The sequence below is a fragment of the Haliotis cracherodii genome, unplaced genomic scaffold (genome assembly GCF_022045235.1).
Source record: "Haliotis cracherodii isolate W230 unplaced genomic scaffold, xgHalCrac1.p SCAF_2, whole genome shotgun sequence".
Lineage (NCBI taxonomy): Eukaryota > Metazoa > Mollusca > Gastropoda > Lepetellida > Haliotidae > Haliotis > Haliotis cracherodii.
The window spans coordinates 55,301,966-55,326,542 of record NW_027266275.1 but is presented as its reverse complement, the minus strand read 5'-3'; the positions used below and the strand labels follow the sequence as shown (position 1 = coordinate 55,326,542).

The following is a 24,577-nucleotide window of genomic DNA, read 5'->3' as shown; positions in this document are numbered from 1 at the left end:
CTCACTCTTGACATGCTTTAAGTCTTCTTTTTTTATCATTGCGTATCGAGATACGTATCGTATCGTGACCAGAATATCGAGATGCGTATCGTATCGTGACCTTCCTGTATCGTTGCAGCCCTACTGTCTGTACGACAGATTCCTTTGAAATCAGTGTCTATCTCTCACTTCAATGGGGTCGACATTTCAAACGGACACTCGCCGCGAATAGCTGCAAAATTGCTGATGCGGCGTTAAGCAATATTCACTCACTCACTCAAACGGACAAGTTTCCATATCCATATAGTAACTACTGCCCTACAATCACAGCCATTTTTGACATTTCAGAATTTTCGTTTGTTCAGTTTTGAAATTTTGAATCGGGAACTTTTCCAAGCATAGTCTGGAATGGAAGTTGTCAGTTTGAAACTAGTGCCATAAAGTTCAAGAAAGCTATTTTCAGACTTGCTGTTATACATTTCATTGGTCGGTCACGGTTTTTCGAAAGGTTCTGACGTGACCTGAAATGGGATGTCCTCAGATCTTTGTTGATCTGATTCAGTTGTAGCTGTTTGAAGAGGTACGTTTCGACTCTAGATTTAAACACCGAAGAGTTCCATAGTGAGGCACCTGCATTAGAAAAGGATCGAGCACCGTAGAACTTTAGTTTGAGTTTGGGTTCAGTCAAGAGACTGGAAGAACATCCCACAGAACAAGCAGGGCCAGTGTTAGGAAGCGATTGGTGGGCAGAAAGGCTCTTAAAATCAGGCGATGCATTGATCCAATATTTCTCCGATAGAATGACGTCTTTACTGAGAAAGAGTACTTGTGTTTCCATAATTGAGGATGAGTTAATAAAAACACCAAGGTTTTGGAGAAATGGAGAAAATGGAATCAAGGATTGTCCAATTGTGGAGTGAGTTAGCTGAGATTACTGTTGTCTTGAAGGCGGAATGATTGCCATTGCCTCCTTTTTCTCATCATTTAATTAAAGCATGTTTGAAGTCATCCAGGATTTGACATTGTTGAGACAGCTTTCCATCCTGTTCAATGGTGCAATCTGATTGTCGAAGAAGGGACTAAATCTATCGACCAGTTGTGAATTTGCATAAAAGTGATTAGGCACGTGATGGTGGGCCCACGGACAGACAGACAGGTTTATTCAGTATTATGGCCTTATGGCCTGAAGTACAATTGATACCAACTCACAATATGATGTCACGTGCATATACAGAAATTACATCTTGAATCTGATAGTAAAAACATGCTTTATATAAGTAGCCACTGAAAAGATAACAAATTTGTTTGTGAGTTGATAGTATTTATCATTAACATTTCAGATTTATAGTCATTATTCAAGATGGGGAGATATGTAGATCTTAACTTGGAATACTTGTTTCACTTGAATAAGACATGGAATTCATCTTCAATTTCACCTCTGTCACAATTGGTACAAACACCGTTAACAGCATGAATACCTTTCTATTTACGACACATATTTACTTTAAAATTGTGTAATGAGACCCTAAATTTACAAAACGATCGTATTAATGACGTATCTGGTAAGACACACCAGCACAGACCCCTGAGGGACCCCTCACGTGAGACTCTCACTTTTTATATAGCCCTGTTTAGATGACCTACCTGTGACCTGTCTGTCAAAACTGTATATACATACAGACAGACAGACACACAGAAGTTTATTCAATATTTTAGGCCATATGACCTATAGTACAGAAGTGTTTGTTTTTTTATCAACATAGTACAGTCACGTGTAGGTAATAATAAGTTTACATATAATATCAACGTCTAATTTCAAAAACTACTTCGGGAATATTGACAGAGATGGTATTGTATTAGCATTGCGGGAGTTCAACAATTTCATCAGTTGTTCGTCTGTGTACATAGTTGAAATCATAGGGAGGTATCTATTTCTAAGAAACTGATAATATTTACAAATGAGTTCATGAAACCCATCCTCAACATAGCCTTGATTACAATAACGGCATAAACTACTTTCTTTTTCTTGTACAGTTTTCTTTCTGAGATTATTAACATTAAAATTATGTAATGATATACGTAATTTACACAAAGATCTTCTCAAAGTTCTATCCTGAAGTTCAGATACATATTTTTCAGGCACAAGTAATGATTTTATATTCGTATAATAGCATAAAAACCTTGAGGATGATATTTGACAGTGCCAATCTTGTGAAAATTAATAAGTAATCTTTGCTTAAGCATGAAGATAAATAATTTATCATTTCCAACATCTTGAGATATCCACGCAAGAGAAAAACCAGACATACAAAGAATATTCCTGATATCAGACTGCATATAACAACCTTGCATGGCCTATGTATCCAACGCGGCAGACAGATCAAGAAGGACTAACAAAGCAACGTCTCTGGAGTCCACTAACGTCCTTGGGTTGTCCACAGTGTTGTGAGACATTCTGTATGCAGACAAAGGAAACAGGAAGGAAAGGGTTAACTTTTAATATGTTGTTCTCATTAGAGGAAACCCTGAACACCATCTGAACATACAACACAACGGTTCAACTACAAGGCTGGTACTGGCGTTTATAGGGAAATTGTAGGGTTTGTGCACCTGCTCTTTACAGTAGTCATGTTGACCCAGCTTAATTTGAATTGTTTGTGTAAACAACGCTGAGAATCAACACTATTTGACGTACAGACAGAGTGACGTTTTAAGATATTCGTACGAGACGGTTACATGATAGTAGTCACGTGATTGATCTGTTGATTACGCTCTTGCTGACAGCGCGATTCATTGTGAGTGAGTGAGTAAGTTGGGTTTAACGCCGCTTTTAACAGTATTCCAGTTATATCACGGCGTGTCAGCTTAATGTAAGAGGAAAGCCCGAAGTGATTCAGGTCTCAGACGGTTACCACTTCGGTGAAACCCACGAGCACGGGTATTGTGCTGACAAACCTAGAAACATAATCGGGGCGAACCGGGATTCGAACCCACAATCATAGGTTTCTGGCGTGTCCAAGGGACGCAACTCTGCACAGCGAATCGCGGCACCTTAGACGACTGGGCCACCCGTGCCCCCCGATTCCTTGTGAACACACGGGGCGACGCAACATTGATGGACTGTTGTTGTTGCACGCTGGTGACTGTGACACTAGCGGCAGGTGCCGCTACGACCCCACATGGGAGTCACTGGACCAGAGGCCCCTCCCGGCCTGGTACGACGAGGCTAAGTTTGGCATCTTTCTTCACTGGGGGGTGTTCTCTGTTCCAAGCTTCGCAGGTGCTTGGTTTCAGGAGTATTGGCGAGGAAACAGAACGGACGTTGTGGAGTTTATGAAGAATAACTACAGGCCAGGTTTTACCTATGCTGACTTTGCAGCACAATTCACAGCTGAATTCTACAACCCCGACGAATGGGCGGAGATATTCAACGCTTCGGGGGCAAGGTGAGAACACAGTAAAGTCAAACTACAAACAAGCCAGCCATACTGCAGTCAGTGTGCGAGCTCAGCCTATGTTACCGCTTATAGATGAAAACCAAGCCTCGCTTTCACACAGGTTATAAATAGATTCAATGCTAAAATCCCCATAATGACGTCACAACCCCTGTCACAAGAAGTGAAAAATCCTGGGCTCTACCTCATATAAACCTTTTATTACAAATCCTATTTGAACATGTAATGTTTTCATGTATTTCCCATTTCCACATGTGTCAATTTATCAAAATACTACCAAAATATAACCCATCCATGCACTGTAGAAGTTGTGAGAACATGTTTATTGAAGTCACGTGATCTCAAAATATTCTCTCACAGGGTAGAAGTCATTCCAAAAAATATGGGTTCCATCTGTCTTAAGGGGAGGGGCCAATTCCTGTGTTTCCAGCAATCACTGATCACTAAGCTTCCTATATCCAACTTAAAATAGGAGGAGCTAGAACTGTAAACATGTTTTTAATTGGATAAAAGACAGTCCCCAGTTTCCCCCTCGAAGTGACCAAGAAGTCCCACACAGAGCGGCCAGAAAAATAAATACATCTGGCACCTTACTGATAGCATCACATTCTAATGACAGATATGTTACTTTAGGGCAGTGTTACACCGTTTGTTTAAATTTGTGTTGACTGATATGTCATTGAGGTTCTAATTTGTGTGTCAGGGGTCTAAACTGATGTCAAGAAAGGTATGACGCCTCTAAAACTAATGAATTTTCAAGTGGAAAATATCAAGAGTACATTTTTACCAATAAGGCTTGTGTATGCATTAATATTATGTAGAACTTGTAAACGCTCGCAGAATTTTGCATCTTGTGAATGTGTGTGCATTTATGCCATCCAAAAAGTCAGAAAGGAAATAGAAACAAAAGCTGGAATGATGGCATTCCTCCTGAGAAAAAATGTAAGACATCGTATCATTATGGTAGTCCCTGTCAGGTATGCATACAGTTGGGAACATTTTATCAAAGATGGTCCTCATCATGAAATAAATAAACCTTATCACCCAGGTGAAAAGCATGAGCATTCAGTGAATATATTTCGTAACATGGAAAACTAATAAAAGTACAAAAACACAGTTGTTTTGGTAGAAACCTGTTTATCCAGCTGACAGAAACTAGAGAGTGAATATGTCATCTGCTAGCAAATTGTGTTTACTGTTTGTAGGTAGGTCGCATTTGAGAACGAGGCTTGGTTTTTACGTGAAAAGATATCAATTACAAAATTGAGGCTAAGCTCGCACACTGAGTATCTAATATTAGTAACAGTGTTACTTAACCCCAGCGCACAGACCCATGTCGGGTTTGTGTTACGACTCTCCATTGGAACTTGACGATGTGCATACGATTTATCATCTCATATGTAATATTAGTAACGTTGACTCGAACTGTGTCAGGTAAATAAAGGCAGATGGTGTCAATAGTGTCTGGCTTTGTGTGTCCTTTTCTTCCTTTCACGTTGTCATGTGACATGGTATTGGCTTATCGAGAAACTCGTATTGCAAGGGAAGATAATTTTAACATTCATTTCTATATCCCCTGACCAAAGGATTTCGTTGAATTGTCATGCCACGCGAAACGTGAAGATCCGGGTTAGAAAAGGTCTTCAGCAACCCATACTTGCCGTAAAAGGCGACTATGCTTGTCGTAAGAGGCGACTAACGGATAGGGTGCTCAGGCTCGCTGATTTGGTTGATGCATGTCATCGTATCCCAATTGCGTGGATCGATGCTCATGATGTCAATCACTGGATTGTCTGGTCCAGACTGGATTATTTACAGACTGCCGTCATATAGCTGGAATATTGCTGAGTGCGGCGTTAAACATCAAACAAACAAACAAATGTCATGCCACGCCTTGGTCAAATTGTAATGTTTATGTCATCATGTACACGTTCCGAACAGTAATTGATCAACTAAAGAGGTTTCCAAACAATCGGGGCTCCTGTTTATTCAGTTAATAAATCAACATGGATTACACCCAAACATAAATTATTATATGGCAAACGAATTATAGCAAGGAGACTAAATGGAAGCGTCGTATTTGTAATGAAATACGACATACTTCCTTATGGCCGTCTAACTGTATAACATGCAAGTCATATATTTGTCCGGTTGTTATAATCACTCACTGTCAGTATTATGTTTGAAAAATGCCTCTATCTCTTTTATATCATGTATATATATATATACATATATATATATATTTCAGATATGTTGTGCTGACATCAAAACACCATGAAGGATTCTGCAACTGGCCAACCAAATACTCGTTCAACTGGAATGCCATGGACGTTGGCCCTCGCAGGGACTTAGTTGGTACGTGCAGAGTTACGTCCCATGGTTTGCAAGGATCCACTGATTTTGAGGTCGAATTTGAAATTCGCCCCAATTTTGCTTCTTGGTTTGACACCAATTGTCGAGCTCAGTATCTCTTTGATAAGTACTTTCATTCATGTGACTGCAGTAGTTTCTGAGAAAAGTTGAAAGGCATGGAGCAAGGGACATAACTCTCTAAAATAATTATGTATGGTACCAACTTTTGAACTCATTTAAGAACATGACCAGTAACACCGGTGTGTAAAAATTCATTTCTTTTACTTAAATAGCTTTTGAGAAAATGTGTCCCCATTGAGAAGCGAACTCCGTTCCTATATCCCCCGCCCCACTTCGTGGCTGGAGATAAATAGTCATTGTAGAATTATAAATGCTACACCAGTCTGTTTCATTCTTCTTTTCAAATGTAGATAATCTTTAAGAAGTGAATGTATATTTGGCAACAAGTAACGAGACACATCCATGCATAACCCTGATCGCCATGTACCCTGTTCTGTGAATCATCTATTCCAGGTGACCTGGCCAACTCAATTAGGAAGGAGACGACCATCAAGTTTGGTCTTTACCACTCGCTGTTCGAGTTTGTCAACCCAATGTTTCTTCAAGATCAAAAGAACGAATTCAAAACTCAAGACTTGGTTAAGGTAGGTCCTGTGGACATTTTCAAATACTTTTTAATGTATTTTTACTTTCAAATTCCTGTTATTATTTTTCTGTTCTGTTCCTTCGATTTTGTCTTTCTCAAGGGTAGGTTTAATATGAATAGCATTACTAGGCAGGCATTTATGAGAAACTAGTCATTTGTTATGCATGATAGAGTGTCTAGAATGTCGGATCAGAAAGGGTTCCAAGTACTCCTGATTAAAGAGGATCGGGTGGTGACGCTTCATCATTGAATGTCATCGTGACCCAGGCACGTGGGTCGTTGGTCATATTATCAACCTCTGGTTTGCCTGAATAATTTGCTTATTTACAGGCAGCTGTGAATCTACAATATTTCTGACTGCGGAGCAAAGCGTTCACTCACACAATTGTTCTTCGAGTAGTGTGGTGTACTGATATCAGGTGTACTTTGAGCTGGTAAAACTTGTCTTTCAGTTCAAGACAATGCCCGAGTTATATGAGCTGGTGAACCTGTACAAGCCTGATGTTATTTGGTCAGATGGGGATTGGATGGCTCCGTCTACCTACTGGAACTCTACAGAGTTCATAGCGTGGCTGTATAACGACAGGTAGGCCTCCTCCTATATCGGAAAACCAAGTGAAGACAAAGCAGTACAGGACAGACAAGGAAATGGCAACCATAGAAAAAATATATATAAAAACAAAGCAGAATAAAATTACTTTTACCAATTATTATTTCCTGTCACGGCAACACTTTTGACATTCTGTTACATTGCTGCATTACGTAATCAGATTTATAGCAATCTGCCCCTTCACAGTGCTTCATTGTATGTTGAATATCTGCGGGCCATTAAATAACGTTGCATTACGCCCTCGGATCATTGTATTAAGTCTTTATCATCATGTTGCTTTGTATCCATAGAAAACATTCTTTCCCCGTCACAATACTGCCTTGCATCTTTGAATAAGGTCCTTCTGTTCCTTTCAAAATGCTGAATACATCCTTTGATAGCTTCCTGTCGTTGAGGGGGCTCGGGTGGCCCAGTCGTCTAAGGCGCCGCGATTCGCTGTGCAGAGTTGCGTCCCTTGGGCACGCCAGGAACCTATGATTGTGGGTTCGAATCCCGGTTCGCCCCGATTGTGTTTCTAGGTTTGTCAGCACCATACCCGTGCTCGTTGGTTTCACCGAAGTGGTGAACGTCTGATACCTGCATCACTTCGAGCTTTCCTCCCACATTAAGCTGACACGCCGCGATATAACTGGAATACTGTTAAAAGCGGCGTTAAACCCAACTCACTCACTCCTGTCGTTGAATTGAATCTTTCGATGTCCTTTTCCTTTCTCGAAAATGTGTATATGTGTTAGTTTTACGTACCTCGGATCTATCCTGACTGTTTCACAATGTTGGTAAGCATCGTTAGCTACCATTTTGTCCGCCTCACAGTGATGATTGAGTATTCCTGACAGGCACTCTCACTTATTCCAGCCCTGTTAAGGACACTGTGGTGACGAACGACCGCTGGGGGAAAGACGCAACGTGCAAACATCGCGGGTTCTACACCTGCCATGACAGGTACAATCCAGGTAGGTGCAGCACACTGCAGTGCTGATTGGAAAGCTCATTTAAAATAGCTTGGCGCTGTCAACCGCTTATAGGACCGCCTAGATTCGATTATTTGCAAACTGTAGCGATAGTGCCGGGATTTAGTCTCACTAACTCAAAGCATATTTTGCGAAACTAGTTTACTGTAGGTAAAATCTACGTGTATTAAAGGAATAGTATTATGTAGCCATGATTCGTTATCCGGGTGCTTTTTGAATCCGGACGATTTCAATACAAATGAAACCTTCCGGATAAACGGGGTTTCATGGCGTTTGTATTGAATATGTTCGCAATTGACAGGAGTGGCCCAGAATCATAAGTTCGAGGATGCCACCACTGTCCACAAGACCTATTGGGGGTTCATCTGCAACGCCAAGTTGACTGACTTCCACACCATACAGAACCCCCTTACTGATCTCATCACAGTTGTCAGGTACATTATTTCATTATAGTGTGTGAGTGGGTGGGAGAGTTGTGGAGTACGTGAATCGGGTTTAACGCCGCTTTTAGAGAAATGGGCTTCTACTGTTTCATTATATCTATGGTGTACTAGAAATACGTACCAACTAACAATAGGAATAATCTTATTGATCTGATTAAAATGGCGATAAAGTTGTTATTGTGAGCTTTAGCTACAGAATTATATAATTTAGTTTGGCGGAGGCATTGATGATAAAGGTGTTTATGAGTGAAGTTCAGTATGAAGAAGAATAGCTGCTAGCACTTACGTGGTACGTGTGATTTGATAAGGGTGGATGATAGACATAGCCGAAGATAACGCCTAAATGTGTCTGCCTAACGCTATCTGACAGCACAATAAGAGATACTGGTCCTGCATTCATCTTCCCGAGGCAAGGGAGTTAACTGACCATAAAAGTCCAGTTTCCACCCTTGCCGAACTAGGCTGGAAATCCGGAGTTTCATTTTGGCTGGACTAACGAGTCGATGCATAGTCCAATCAAAATCGTGTAACGAAATCGACGTCCGGTTCGTAAACAACATTTCAACGTGCAGATTTCGGCCGACTGCAGGATTTGCAAAACATGTGTACTGTTAACTTGGCGTCGACAGACATTTTGCAAATCTTTTTATGTTTTAATCAAGGTGCTCAGGTGATATGATGTACTTCGCGGGGAAAGACCCGTTTTATTACGATATAGATCTTGATTATCGATCAGATCGGATTGACTTGGGCGCCGCCATTTGGTTTGAAGCAAAAGCAAGTGATATGAGAGATGGAATCTGATTGGTGAATAGTAGGGGCATAGAAGGGTCATAACTCGTAATAGCCACTGGTGGCGCTACGATCGAGTCTCGAAATTCTAGCCTAGTTCGGAAAGAGAGGAAACAGGACATTTATGGTCAGTTTACTCCTTGCCTCAGGAAGCTGTCCAGGATTATGTCTGATGCACGTTGTCAATTTGACACTTGCCATGTTTACGATATTGGAGCATGGTCCTCTAGTTTGTAATATTCATCTTTCAATTTCTCACTGTATCCAATCCTTAATATGCCTCATATAACGTGATGAAGTATGAAAAACTTAGTCCCCATAGTTAGCTATGCAGTCACGTTTAGCGAGTTGTCGCGCATTAAACCATTGAACTAGCCGTGTCCCTTCTGATTATCACAGTTTCAAGGACGAGCTATGACACATGACACATCTGTACACATGACACATTTTATTACACTTAAAACCAACTCTGTTACCAACATCAAAACCAGGCAAGTGCGACAGATGGTGAGGTGGTCTAGTGGTTAAGTGATCGCTCGCCTGGTTCGATTCACCTTAGTGTTGCATACAGTTTGAGAAACTCCCTCAAAATGTCCGGTGTGGTATTGGTGGATTACTGTTAAGTGCGGGTAAAAATTAACTCACTCGCTCGCTCGCCCCACAAGGCGTGATTAAGCGACCTCAGTTTAACGTCGCTTTGAACAGTATTTCAATTATATCATGGCGTGAATCGTAATCAGGGTGTACCAAGATTCAAACCCAGGAAACTCTGAACAGCGCAATGCGGCGCCTTGGACGACAGGGCCACCCATGTCTCTTCCCCAACCCCATCCCGCGCACCTTCACTGCCACCACGACCACGCCGCCACCACCACCGCCGTCGCCACCACACCACAACCATCACCACAAATACCACCACTAAAACCACACACCCACCACCACATAGTCAAAGCAAGAACTGGTGAGATACATACATTATATAAGGTTATGTTCTGAGAACCAAGATGATGTTGTTCTATGACAGCTGCGGTGGCAACTTCCTGCTGAATGCTGGCCCCACCCCTGACGGTATGATCGGTCCGATATATGAGGAGAGGTTGCGGCAGATGGGACAATGGCTGAAGGTTAATGGCGACGCCATCTATGGGACACGACCCTGGGCTACCCAGAATGACACAGCGACACCTGGTGTCTGGTACGTACATTACATACATGTATATACATATAAGAATCTAATATTTTACCATATATTAATTAAACCTCTGTAATTACACACTGAAATGATCTAAAATGAGATAGAATCCCATTCAAGCCATCCCCGAACCCCATGTCTTGTCAGTTACATACTTAAGGGATAATACATCCATATTGTTGAAAAATAATTGATGGCAGTTGTAATACTCATTTATCGCTCATAGCGCATCAATGTTAGCGCATCAGAATTACGTAACCAGTTATGTAATTAGTCTATACGTATGAATATTTTCCCGCGCTTGCACTTCTTGTACCTGTAACATCATGAAGTCATCCAAGTGAACCAAGTCGCCCTAAAATGTGTTTGTCTGCTGTTACCTGAAGTCCTGATTGAACAGTATATGTAGCACGGTTCTACAACAGTGGTTTGACGATTAATTGAAAAATTTTTATCAAGCAATCAGTAAAACACAACTGTCCATATATTCAAATGGAAACATCTTTTTCATCAGGTTGCAAGAAAATTAATGTTGCAAGGATGTTAGTGTGAATGTTACGTTACAATGTTTCGTTGATGGATCTGTTAACATAGAACAAATGTTGTCTGAACGTTTGCTATATAAAAGTGAAACGCTCTTAAGTAGATCAATCTTTTTCTTTCTGACAAATGAGAGGTATTACGACTATGGGTGAAATGGTCTAGCTAATGGTGATGCAATGATTAGCGTTGTAAACTCTGTTTTGGTATGCTTTCTTCTCACATAGGTACACGTCCAAGAAGTCATCAACAGGTATTTCCGTGTACGCCATCACTCTCAGCTGGCCCGTGGGAGATAAGCTAGAGCTGGCTGTCCCCCACCCGGGTCCTGCCACCACAGTGACGTTGCTAGGATACCCAGGACCACGGACCTATATAAGTCCGTGCCAGGACACATTGGATTCAAAGCTGGCGCCACAACAGGAATGACAGTTATGATTCCAGCAATTCCATTTAATCGTATGCCTTGCTAGACTAACATCTAGTCTCTGAAATGAACACATCTTACATAAAAAACAGTTGTTCAGTTATCTTAATAAAAATATAATAAAAAGGAGCCCAGTGACTCTCTTCATTTACGACACGTGTAAAGGACCCTGATACTGCAGTGATCTAGACTTGCCAAACATTATAGACTTGCATGGGCTGTATTTGATATATATTTGTATCAGGGTCTGTAAGACAGACTAATGCCTTGCCAGTGGGCCTGGGTTTTCAATCTTTTGATAATCTCAAAAACCAATAGAATACATTATATATGCATACTATGTATCATTTGGTGGATTTTCTTTGTAATTTTGTGGTTGGATATATGTTTTAATGTGTTTTGTGTCCGTTGTGTGTCCTTTTTCTTTGTCATTCATATCATTTAGTCGAGCTTCAGTATGGATGTGTGAAACTCAGGGCACCATATATTGGTAATGGCATTGCTTCAGAACCAAGGAAACATATCCTTAAAATGTGGACAATTTCGTGATTTCAAAATCAAGCGATCAAAACGTTCATGAGATGTATAGAAATGTAATTTAATATGAACTATTCAATCAAATATTTCTATTACATTCCTAGGTACTTCAGTAGACACCTCACAAAAAGGGTGAACACACATCAGTTTGGACTTTCCTGTCACGTAAACTTAATGTCACTATATCATAAGGAAGATCCGGGTTATAATTGGTCTTCAGCAACCCATGCTTGCCGTAAAAAGCGATAATGGTTGTCGTAACAGGCGACTAACGGAATCGGGTGGTCAGGCTAGCTGACTTGGTTGATGCATGTCATCGTATCCCAATTGCGTGGATCGATGCTCATGATGTCAATCACTGGATTATCTGGTTTATTTACAGACCGCCGTCATATAGCTGGAATATTTCTGAGTGCGGCATTAAACAACAAACACCAAAACAACAAAAACACTTTATCATCAATATACTTGTTGGAAAGCAGCGTAAACAAGAACACCCTCACCATATCATTCCTAATACTTATTTCGGGGAAGATGCCTTTGTAAGCCATAATTCTTGCCAGTATGAAATAAACCCATGGATTAAAGGAACTCCCGGTGTCGAGTCATTTGCACATGTGAACTGTTGGTCGTGTGGCGGAGTTGGTAGGTGGCGGACTTGTACTGTAATTGTTGACCTGTTTATTCATAAATGAAACATACTTTGCAAACACACAAAACAAATGACCGTGCCCAACTACATTTGATAACCATGATCTTTACTATCAATCTCTTCAGTCATGTTTATCTTCACCTTTATGATTATGTGTTAGAAAACAGGAAGAAACGTATTTTATTATCAAAGAAAGGCAATTGAAACTAGATTATTCAGTTTAACAACTACCTTATAAAGATGGCTGGTTACCTATGCCGAATAGTTTTACCTGTTTAACAATGAAGGTGTTGAAACTCGTCATGTTCTTCTGAATTCGCGTGGACAACTGCATACACTCCAGCGTGGTTTGTTTCATCAACCGACAGTTTGTATTCATTAGTGGAACCTCTGATTCACCCCTCCTAAACATACAATTATACAATCGACCAGTACAAGCAGTCTCTTTTACATATAGACTTGTTAAGAGTGTTGCAATAAATCGCATCAGCGACACGTGACCTCTGATTTAACTCACTAAATATATTTTTGCCTTTTCACGGAGTAGAAGACTATCATGTACATTTAACTCATTCACACATCACACGCAAACTCATCCATAGATTGTTTATGTTAAGCAGCCATGATAGCAGAACGTCGTAAGAAGCCGATGACTCCGTTAAAATGAGATCTTTCTCAAAGACATTTGGGATGAATTCCTTTGCAAATTACGAAGCACACAGTTCGACAATCTTTAAAAACGTTTAGATCAATTTGCAAACAGTTCACATTTAAGACGATCGGTGACAATGAAGACATTTTAAATGGCAGTATCCGGCAGCGATAATAGAAGATTGGTTTCTTGTATCTTGTTTATAATTAATTATTTTCATATTAAAAATGATTAAATATTTGATCCGGTAAACACCTAGCTCTAACAGATCAATTCAATCGGTTTTAAAATTCATGTTACTGACCTCTCTCTCTCTCTCTTGATCTTGGACTCAACGTAAACCCCGTTTCACCTCACCTACATGTGACTAGTCACGTGATTGATCTGTTGATTACGCTCAGCTGACAGCGCGATTCCTTGTGAACACACGGGACGACGCAACATGGCTAGACTGTTGTTGTGCACGCTGGTGACTGTGACACTTGCGGCAGGTGCCCGCTACGACCCAACATGGGAGTCGCTGGATCAGAGGCCCCTCCCGGCCTGGTACGACGAGGCCAAGTTTGGCATCTTTCTTCACTGGGGGGTGTTCTCTGTTCCAAGCTTCACAGGTGCTTGGTTCCAGGAGTTTTGGCGAGAAAAAAGACCGGACATTATGGAGTTCATGAAGAATAACTACCGACCGGATTTTACCTATGCTGACTTTGCAACACAATTTACAGCTGAGTTCTACAACCCCGACGAATGGGCGGAGATATTCAACGCCTCGGGGGCAAGGTGAGATCACGAGCACTAGAAGTACCTCCATACAAAACTGTAGCGAACCCATAACACCCGACAGTGAATTATCGAATTTATCCTCCCACATCTAATATTAGTAACAGTGACTCGACCCGTGTCAGATTGGTGGTATAAAGGCAAAGTCAGCCAGTCGTGTCAGGCTTTGTGGGGTCTTTCCTTCCTTTCACGGCGTTATGGTGGCCGTTGCTTATTGCCTTATTAACTATCCATGTTAAACTGCGGCATGGTATTTCAGTGGGCTAATAGTATAAAACCGGCATAAGTCCGGATTAGTACAAGCAGCCACACACACATTTAAGTCGCTTTGAGAGTGAAATAATCTTGAACGCGACGTTAAACCTCATTACATTTTACCAATGTCTTGAAACAACTTATGGTCATAGTATAAACTGGCATTACTTTAATGACTTTTTCTTTAGTTTTGTTTTGATCGGATAGCTCGGTTTAGTATCAGCTTATATTCAGTGTGCGAGCTAAGCCTCAATTTTGTAATTGATATCTTTTCCCGTAAAAACCAAGCCTCGTTCTCAAATGCGACCTACAAACAGTAAATACAATTTGCTAGCAGATGACATATTCACTCTCTAGTTTCTGTCAGCTGGTTTCTACTAAAACAACTGTGTTTTTGTACTTTTATTAGTTTTCCATGTTACGAAATATATTCACTGAATACTCATGCTTTTCACCTGGGTGATAAGGTTTATTTATTTCATGATGAGGACCATCTTTGATAAAATGTTCCCAACTGTATGCATACCTGACAGGGACTACATGGGCTACCATAATGATACGATGTCTTACATTTTTTCTCCGGAGGAATGCCATCTTTTCAGCTTTTGTTTCTATTTCCTTTCTGACTTTTTGGATGGCATAAAATCACACACATTCACAAGATGCAAAATTCTGCGAGCATTTACAAGTTCTACATAATATTAATGCATACACAAGCCTTATTTGTAAAAATGTACTCTTGATATTTTCCACTTGAAAATTCATTAGTTTTAGAGGCGTCAGAATTCCAATATGTTCATACCTTTCTTGACAAATGTTCAGTGGTGTCCGTTGGAAGTCGCATCATGGTAAATAGTTAGTAAGAATCTGGTATTCCAAGTGAGTGCCAAGAAAATAACAGTTGAAACACACAATTTAGCCATGATTGGGCATAAAAATGCAATAGCCAAGGTATAATCCAAAAGTAATCGTCCACCACAACAGAAACAGTAGAATACTGCTACAGCAGACGATGGGTTTGAGCCAATCATTTTACTGATAGAGATCACGTGACTAAAATCTTGACTACTTCCGGTGCTGTGAAGGGTTCTTTTTTTCTAATGAAAACTAACAAACCAATACATATTTGAGATTTAAGTTCTGATTTATTTAAGCGCAAATGTCTGTTCAGTGTGATAACACTCACAAACTATGTCCAGACAGCTTAAGACAGAAAGAACCAAATGTCAAACACCACAACCTGTAAACCATTAGTTTAAACAAAAGGTGTAAAACTGCCCTAAAGTAACATATCTGTCATTAGAATGTGATGCTATCAGTAAGGTGCCAGATTTATTTATGTTTCTGGCCGCTCTGTGTGGGACTTCTTGGTCATAACCTACAGCAGGCAACACTCATGACGTACCACTGACAATTCCTGGGTTGAGACCACTAAATGACAGAAGGGTCAGCAACGGTTTGAGGAAAGACCTTATCCGACCCCGACGTCCAGCGATATGTCCAGTTTTGCCTCCACGTCACCGTCACCGTTTAGCATGAGTCCAGGTTTCATCGCTACTTTTAATCCCACCAAACACAATAAGATTATTCTCACCGTGTTCGTCCTGAGAAAACAAGTCAAAGATGTTGAACAACTGCCTGAAGGAATGGACAAATCCAACATACGGCTGGCTGTATCATTGTAGGTGTTGTTGAGAAACAAACTGAATAAACCTCACCAAACGTGTGTAGTTTAACGACTGTATTCGCTGTCGACTTCCTGGACGTATTATTAATACATCATGTGATTGAAATTCACACAAGGAAACGCATTGTGAAAGGTCCTCGTGACACAAAAGATCCTGTTTTTAACATGTAGTATAACGTCGTATCACAGTTTTAAAGAGAATATTCCTTGGTAAAAGCTTCCCCCAATGCTACAGCTAATTGTAGACGTGGTCAGTTGATTTAACTTGATGTTCAGGTATATTTAAGAGTAAGAGAGGTACTGTTAAAATAGATTTCTGTAGATGTCTACTTCTGATAATTTACTGTTTGGTCAGCCTGGTCATGTTAGTTCTTGTGTTGTTATTAATCATCGTAGTATGACGAACCGACCGATTTGTATTTCCTGCTTTCAACTTCCGCCATGTGCCTCGAACTGTTTCTATACAAAGTTTATAATATAAATATATATATATTTCAGATATGTGGTACTTACATCAAAGCACCATGAAGGATTCTGCAACTGGCCAACCAAATACTCGTTTAACTGGAATGCCATGGACGTTGGCCCTCGCAGGGACTTAGTTGGTACGTGCAGAGTTACGTCCCATGGTTTTCAAGGATCCACTGATTTTGGGTTCGAATTTTGAGATTCGCTCCGATTATGTTTGACAGCAGCAAAGAATGTTTGAATATTTGTTCGCGTGTCATCCAATAATCAATAGCTATAAGTAACGAGGCACATCTATATATCATCCTGATCGCCATGTAACCAGTTCTGTGAATCATCTATTCCAGGTGACCTGGCCAACTCAATCAGGAAGAAGACGACCATCAAGTTTGGTCTTTACCACTCGCTGTTCGAATTTGTCAACCCAATGTTTCTTCAAGATCAGAAGAACGAATTCAAAACTCAAGACTTTGTTAAGGTAGGTCCTGTGGACCTTTTCAAATACTTTCAAATGTAGTTTTATATTTGTTTAACTATATTTCTGTTCTATTATAATTTTTAAAAAACCCAAAAGATTCTGACAGATATTGTCTTACTAAAGACTTTGCTAGCTAACGTTTGATATGAATGGCATTACCAGGCAATCATTTATGAGATATTCGTCACTTGTCATGCATAATAGTGTGTCTATGCGCTTGCTTGGATGTTTCGGTTTGTTTCGGATCAATATAGGGTAGTATAATAATACTAATAATGAGGATCGGATGGTAACATTTTATGATTGGATGTCATCGTACCCAGGCCCGTGGGTCGTTGGGCATACTATCAACCACTGGTTTGCCTGACTAATTTTGATTATTTACAGGCAGTTGTGATGATTGAGGAAAAAATCATTCACTAACTCACTTATTTCTACAACCAAAACAATCTTCACGTGATGCAGTAGCCTGTTCGAGCAGTGAGGTGTACTGGTTGCGGGTGTACATTGGTTCATTGAGCGAAAGCCATTCATGCAAGAACAGACACACTCTTTTTTTTAAAACTCTCCCTATGCTCTGGAGCCTTTTTTCCTTAATACTAACAGAAATGAACATATATACAAAACAATTTTCAGTTCAAGACAATGCCCGAGTTATATGAGCTGGTGAACCTGTACAAGCCTGATGTTATTTGGTCAGATGGGGATTGGATGGCACCGTCTACCTACTGGAACTCTACAGAGTTCATAGCGTGGCTGTATAACGACAGGTAGGCCTCCTCCTATATCTGTCAAATTAAGTGAAGACAAAGCAGTACAGATTGCCATAACATGACTCTGGAGAACAAATATGACAAAAGAATATAGTTAAGTATATCCTGGCACAGAAAAACACGCAGTCATAGCAACACTCGTGACATACTGAAACAGCAACACTCATGACATACAACCGCATAGCATTCTGCACCCTTTACAGTGCTGCATTGCATCCTTAGATATCATTTTGCCCCCTTCATCGTGCTGCATTGCATCCTCCTGAGAATAGCATTCTGCCCCCTTTACAGTGTTGCATTGCATCCTTAGATAGCATTCTGCCCACTTCATCGTGCTGCATTGCATCCTTAGATAGCATTCTGCCCACTTCATCATGCTGCATTGCATCATTAGAATAGCATTCTGCCCACTTCATTGTGCTGTATTGCATCCTTAGATACACTTCATCGTGCTGCATTGCATCCTTAGATAGCATTCTGCCCACTTCATCATGCTGTATTGCATCCTCCCCCTCCCCAGCTTTCTGTCTTTTCTAAATTTTGCATTTAATGTTTGGATATCCTAGTTTCCTTTCACAATGCTTGTACTGGTGTCACTTGACCTTTACGTTTCACAATGTTGGTATGCATGATGATCGTTAGCTACCATTTTGTCCGCCTCACAGTGATGTTTGAGTATTCCTGACAGACACTCTCACTTGTTCCAGCCCTGTTAAGGACACTGTGGTGACGAACGACCGCTGGGGGAAAGACGCAACATGCAAACATGGCGGGTTCTACACCTGCCATGACAGGTACAATCCAGGTAGGTGTAGCACACTGATTTGGCACTGATTTAGTACTGATTTGAAAGGTGGTTTGGAGGAGTTTGCTATTTTGCCATGCGATTCGTATCTTCAGTTTGCACAATTTGGTTCTCAATTGACAGGAGTGGCACAGAAGCATAAGTTCGAGGATGCCACCACTATCCACGACTACTATTGGGGATTCATCCGTAACGCCAAGCTGAGTGACTTCTTCACCATAAACCATCTCCTGACAGAGCTCATTACAGTTGTCAGGTACCCTATTTCTTTATTATGAGTGGTGACTTCGTGAGGTGGTTGGTGGGTTGGTGTTTGGGTGAGTGGTTGAATACGTGGTTGAGTACATTGTGTGCGCAGATAGATGCTCATGATGTCTCGATTATTTGGAGACCTCCATATCTATAGAATAGTGTGAGTGAGTATATGAGTGTGGAATCCCCACGAGGATATATGTGAATGATTGTGGAATCCCCACAGGGATATATGTGAAAGAGTGTGGAATCCCCACAGGGATATATGCGAATGAGTGTGGAATCCCCACAGGGATATATGTGAAAGAGTGTGGAATCCCCACAGGGATATATGTGAAAGAGTGTGGAATCCCCACAGGGATATATGTGAATGATTGTGGAATCCCCACAGGGATATATGTGAAAGAGTGTGGAATCCCCACAGGGATATATGTGAAAGAGAGTGGAATCCCCACAGGGATATATGTGAATGAGTGTGGAATCCCCACAGGGATATATGCGTATAAGTATGGAATTCCTACGGTGTGTATGAGTGTGGACTACTCACGTCTGTATTTATGAATAAGTGGGATGAGTTGGGTGTACCTATGTCTGGAATGGTATTTCAGCGTATAGCTATGGAGGTTGTAGACGTTTACCAATTGGCCAAACCAATGCACATGGTTATAAATACAATAATGTTTAGCGAGCAGCTGAATCTATTAGACCATTGAACTAGTCGTGTCCACTGTGGTTATCACAGTTTCATAGACCAGTCAAGACTCGTGACACAATATATTACAATCAAATAACCTCTCAACCTCTAATCAAGGCACGGTCGGTGGGATGGCGAGGTGGTGTAGTGGTTAAGTGTTCACACTCCTGGTTCGATCCCCAAAATTGGTACGTACAATGCGTTAAACTCCGTCTTTATTTCCCTTGTGATATTGGTGGAACACTGCAGGGTAAAACCTAACCCACTCACTCACTCGATCAATGAGGGAGAGAGTGTCTTCGGTTTGACATTATTTCACGGCATGGAACAGGGCAAACCATCGATAGATTTAAGGAACGCAACTTTGCACAGCGAATTGTGGCGCCTCATGCGACCGGGCCACCGTCTCTTAGCCCGTACCTTTCTGCGCACCACCATAACAACCACTACAACCACCACCACACACACAAGGCAAGAACTGGTGAGATACATACAGTCTATAAGGTTATGTTCTGAGACCCAAGTTGATGTTGTTCTTTGACAGCTGCGGTGGCAACTTCCTGCTGAATGCTGGCCCCACCCCTGACGGTATGATCGGTCCGATATATGAGGAGCGGTTGCGGCAGATGGGACAATGGCTGAAGGTTAATGGCGACGCCATCTATGGGACACGACCCTGGACTACCCAGAATGACACAGCGACACCTGGTGTCTGGTACGTACAATACATAAAAGTTCCCACAAGGACGTACTAACATATAACACTGTAATATTTTACCAAATATTAATTAAACCCACTTTAATTACAAACTAAATAATCTGAATTCAGAAAGAATTCCATTTAAGCCATTCTCTCCTCAAATCTCTCTTGTTAATTATATACCAAAAGGGATAATACAGCCATATTGTTCAATCGTCATTAGTGGTTTGACGATTCATCGAAAAATAATCAGTTATCATTATAATCAAGCAAGCAGTGAAACACAACTGTCCGTATGTTCAAACGGAAAATGGTTTTCATCGCAACATGATTATACCTTCCCGCAGAAAGAAGGGTGTAAATAAAATCGACAAAAACATCCCCATACTCATAAGAAATATCTACCTAAAGGAAATTATGTTACGAGGCTATTAGTGTGAATGCAATTTAAGACCTTGCGATGTGTACTGCACTACAAAACGTCACTACATGAACATAATTAATGAAAGTTTCCCATTACTATCAATGCATTTTCCCATTACTATCAATGCATTTTGTGCAATTAATATCAATGCATTTTTGGAGGTATCTCGCTTTTTTACATAAGTACACAAGTGTAATGTTGAAACAAATATGAATATAATGGGTCGGCAAAACGACCATGGTTCAAAGTCCCGAATGCTTCCAATGATAATCAAAATTCGCTATCGTTTCCTTGTGGCTTTTCTCATAAACGGCACCCTATTACGTGGATCCAGCATTCTTGTTCTGATACTAGCGCCATACCAAGACCTATGAAGAATCAGAGAAACCAGGCTTTAGGACGACTGCATGCCGTTGGTGACCCGGTATCGTTGCTGTAATCTGAAGATGGTTCTCACGTGGACATTAAAAGCATTAGCAACCATTCGTGCACTCTGGTCAGCATGCAGCTGTCCTAATGCCTGGTTTCTCTGATTCTTCGTAAGTCTTGGCATGGCGCTCTATAGTATCGATACAAGAATGTTGGATCCATGTATTGGGGCTCTGTTTAACAGAAAATGCCCAAAGAATGGCAAGGTTATTTTGATTTTCATGGAAAACATTCAGGACTTGGTAACAGCTTTGTAGCTGCGTTTTGGCGACCAATTACATCCATAAATCGTATCACTTTTTGGCCGTTAACATTAAGTTTGGATACAGACTAATGTAAAAAACACGAGATACCACCCCAGAAAGCATTGATATTTCAATGGGAATCTTTCATGAATTATTTTCATGAACAGCAATTTCTTTTGCATTTCAGTAAGAAAATAGGTTGCCTGAACACATAATATATAAAACTGAAACGCTGTGAATTCGATACCTCTTTTTCTTTCTTACAAATAAGATCTATTATGACTATTGGTGAATTGGTTATCATACTGAAGATGTACGGAAGAGCGTTGTAAACTCTGTTTTGGTACGCTTTATTCTCACGTAGGTACACGTCCAAGAAGTCATCAACCGGTATTTCCGTGTACGCCATCACTCTCAGTTGGCCCGTGGGAGATAAGCTGGAGCTAGCTGTCCCCCACCCGGGTCCTGCCACCACAGTGACGTTGCTAGGATACCCAGGACACATTGGATTCAAAGCTGGCGCCACATCAGGAATGACAATCATGATTCCAGCAATTCCAGCCAATCGTATGCCTTGCGAGTGGGCCTGGGTTTTCAGACTTGATAATCTAAAAAACCAGTAGTATTTTAAAAGTATAATTTTGTACAGTTCTCATACATGTCCTCCGCCATGATATTGCTGGAATATTGATAAAAGCGGTATAAAGTCCATCTAATTCACTCCTTTCGCCTTGCACATTTATTGCCTGGGCCTTTTAGACTTTTTAATATTAATGACATTTTTACATCTCTTGATATACTTTAGTCATGGTCATCCTGTGTCATTTTTGTTGATGATTTTTGTACACATGCATTTAAAATTAAACTTTACATAAAAAATATCGTCTTATTGGTAATTATACAGTAAACTACACATATAACGAACACGCTTATATTGAGCTGACCGATATAACGAACGTAAGTCCCTGCCATTTGTTGTATATATGCTTATAACGAACTACGGTTATTACGAACTAAAATTAGTGGTCCCTTTGAGTTCGTTATAACCGTAGTTTACTGTACTCTAGTACTGGTTACAGATTGCTGTCAAGGAAAACCTGAGGAGGCCCCTTTAGATCTTAGGATTTTGCGCAACATTAATAACTGCACTACGTTCTGAAACTGGCCACGTGTTTGTTTGGGCATAGGCAGAACTTGGATGGGTGCCCTACTGAGCTCTGCATTCCCCTCCCATGGGAATCCGGGGTAGAATGAGCTCCCAAGATCTCATACTTGTTAACACCGACTAACGAGGATCGGATGGTTGCAGTGTGCGATCTGGGCAAGGCTGGCCAGTGGTCGCTAGCATATGAATGACCAACGTCCTTGGTGTACGATGACGCTCAATCACCCATGTCAAACAACCCAATCCTTCTTTTAGTCTCCCGAGTGCATGGGGTACTGGGGCCTTTCCTCTCCTTCGCGGAGTAAGCATCCGGAAACGGCGGATGACGGATGCTGCTGAAGACCTAAACTGCCGGCAGAAGAAAATATTAAACAACAAGAAATGATAAGTCGATGATGATGTATTTGATGTGTTTGTTGTTTAACGTCTCACTCGGTAATATTCCGCTATATGACGGCAGGCTGTAAATAATCGAGTCTGGACCAGACAATCCAGTGACTGGCATCATGATCATTGAAATACGCAGTTGAGATACAATGACATGCATCAACCAAGTCCATCCTCTTCCGACAAGCAAAGGTTGATTAAGACCAGTTCTAACCCGGATCTTCATATGTGTCATAGTAACGTTTTAGACCCTACCTTTGCAGTGTTTCGGCGACTGTTTTCAGTCATGTAACGTTTTCATAATGTTTGTAATATTTTGGGTAATCACATTTTCTTGTGTCCGGCAGTTTAGTCTTTAACCATGTGATGTAACCAAACTTGACATCTTCTGTTTACTGAAAATGCTACATATTGTTCCTTAAGAGACATCTGAGACCACAGATGGTTAATCGAGACATCTTGCGTTGATCACAGATGGTTCAACGAGAGACAAATGAGTAACAGTTGGCATTTAGTTGGCTTCGCGTCCAACATTATTGCACTTATATAGCGACGTGCATGTACGCGTGTGTGTGTGTGTGTGTGTGTGTGTGTGGCTGCTTGTACTGGTCCGGACTGATGCCGATTTATATTACTAGCCCACTGAGATACAATGCCGCAGTTTAACATGAATATCCCACTCAGACACAGTATAGCCAACCCGTCCTTGTTTTGGCCCCTTAATGCCGATCACCAAGTGGCATTTAGAAGTGATACGCACAAGGAAGAGAATTTATGATGAAGGATGAATAAAACCAGCTTTGTGGTTTTACTTTTGAACTATTTGAAATAATTCTCATTTTACGTTGACTTTTTCCATTTGAAAATGTCATGACGTGAATCTAACCTGTAGCCACATCTGTCATGTTTAGTATTGTTTTAACCGAGATTTTTTTTCCACCAAGCCACCGGAGCAGGTGATGAAGTCAATGTCCAAATAACACATGGTGTGTGACAGCGCGGGTCGCCCGCATGTTGGTGCATGTGCAATTCATATCAAAGTAAATACAATTTATCACATCCCTTTTGTTGTGTCGCAAGTAACAAATCTTATATTTAATAAGTATCACAATCAATAGAAACAAGCAGTACCAAAATCGGATGGTAGAACAGTCACAGGTGGTAAAAGGCTTCGAACACATTTAACTTTTAAAAATGAATTTGGTTCTGAATTTTATGTAAAATGTAACATGCAACGTTCTCATGAAAGGGCATTGACACTTTTCAGATGTGGAGTTGCTCCTGTAAGAAACTACAATATGATAGCTGTCCTTCACCAGAGAGAAAATGTTTTTTATTGTAAAGATTTTATCAAGGATTAATATTACGTTTTACTGTCATTTTTACACTGATGAAAGTCGTCGCCTTTTTAACGAATGCATCCAAGTTCTATATGGTTGCTTGTCTTTTAAAGATGTCGATAAAGGTAAGTTTATTTTGTCGCGTCCTGAAATGACCTTTTATCTGTCAAAACTTGCATTAATATTTAAAAACAACGAAACGTCAAATTTTATATACTTGTCTATATTCACCTCACTGGAACATAGTTTCAGTATTTGAAGTTAAATAAATTCTACTTTCATTGCATTTTATGTACAATAGTCTCTCGAATACAAGGCTCAATATTCTAAAAGATTTGATCATGTATATTTGCCGTATCATATGTTGAGATGAGACTTTAATAAACTATAGGCCCGTGTGACTATTAATGAGCTTAGATAAGCCTATTG

General features: G+C 40.6%; 2 protein-coding genes across 2 annotated transcripts; both read left to right on the top strand.

The window, feature by feature from the left end:
• Positions 1-2,329: 2,329 nt before the first annotated feature.
• Positions 2,330-11,430, top strand: LOC139467693 (alpha-L-fucosidase-like). The gene is made up of 9 exons (XM_071249210.1): positions 2,330-2,424; positions 3,018-3,425; positions 5,683-5,789; positions 6,321-6,451; positions 6,906-7,039; positions 7,919-8,016; positions 8,336-8,468; positions 10,294-10,464; positions 11,229-11,430. Exons 1-9 carry the CDS (start codon positions 2,330-2,332, stop codon positions 11,428-11,430), a joined length of 1,479 nt encoding a protein of 492 aa, XP_071105311.1.
• Positions 11,431-13,682: 2,252 nt separating this feature from the next.
• On the top strand, positions 13,683-22,102 carry LOC139469292 (alpha-L-fucosidase-like). Its single transcript, XM_071251431.1, has 8 exons — positions 13,683-14,046; positions 16,487-16,593; positions 16,804-16,934; positions 17,571-17,704; positions 18,415-18,512; positions 18,636-18,768; positions 20,003-20,173; positions 21,621-22,102. The coding sequence occupies exons 1-8, from the start codon at positions 13,712-13,714 to the stop codon at positions 21,877-21,879; spliced, it is 1,368 nt and encodes a 455-aa protein (XP_071107532.1). The 5' UTR covers positions 13,683-13,711; the 3' UTR covers positions 21,880-22,102.
• The last annotated feature ends 2,475 nt before the right edge of the window (positions 22,103-24,577 follow it).

Excerpts from the sequence above, each read along its gene's own strand:
- LOC139467693 (XM_071249210.1), top strand. The coding sequence starts at position 2,330 with ATGGCCTATGTATCCAACGCGGCAGACAGATCAAGAAGGACTAACAAA. Across the intron at positions 6,452-6,905 it reads AAACTCAAGACTTGGTTAAG|TTCAAGACAATGCCCGAGTT; the intron begins GTAGGTCCTGTG and ends CTTGTCTTTCAG. Across the intron at positions 8,017-8,335 it reads CCATGACAGGTACAATCCAG|GAGTGGCCCAGAATCATAAG; the intron begins GTAGGTGCAGCA and ends CGCAATTGACAG.
- LOC139469292 (XM_071251431.1), top strand. The coding sequence starts at position 13,712 with ATGGCTAGACTGTTGTTGTGCACGCTGGTGACTGTGACACTTGCGGCA. Across the intron at positions 16,594-16,803 it reads CCCTCGCAGGGACTTAGTTG|GTGACCTGGCCAACTCAATC; the intron begins GTACGTGCAGAG and ends CATCTATTCCAG. Across the intron at positions 20,174-21,620 it reads ACAGCGACACCTGGTGTCTG|GTACACGTCCAAGAAGTCAT; the intron begins GTACGTACAATA and ends ATTCTCACGTAG.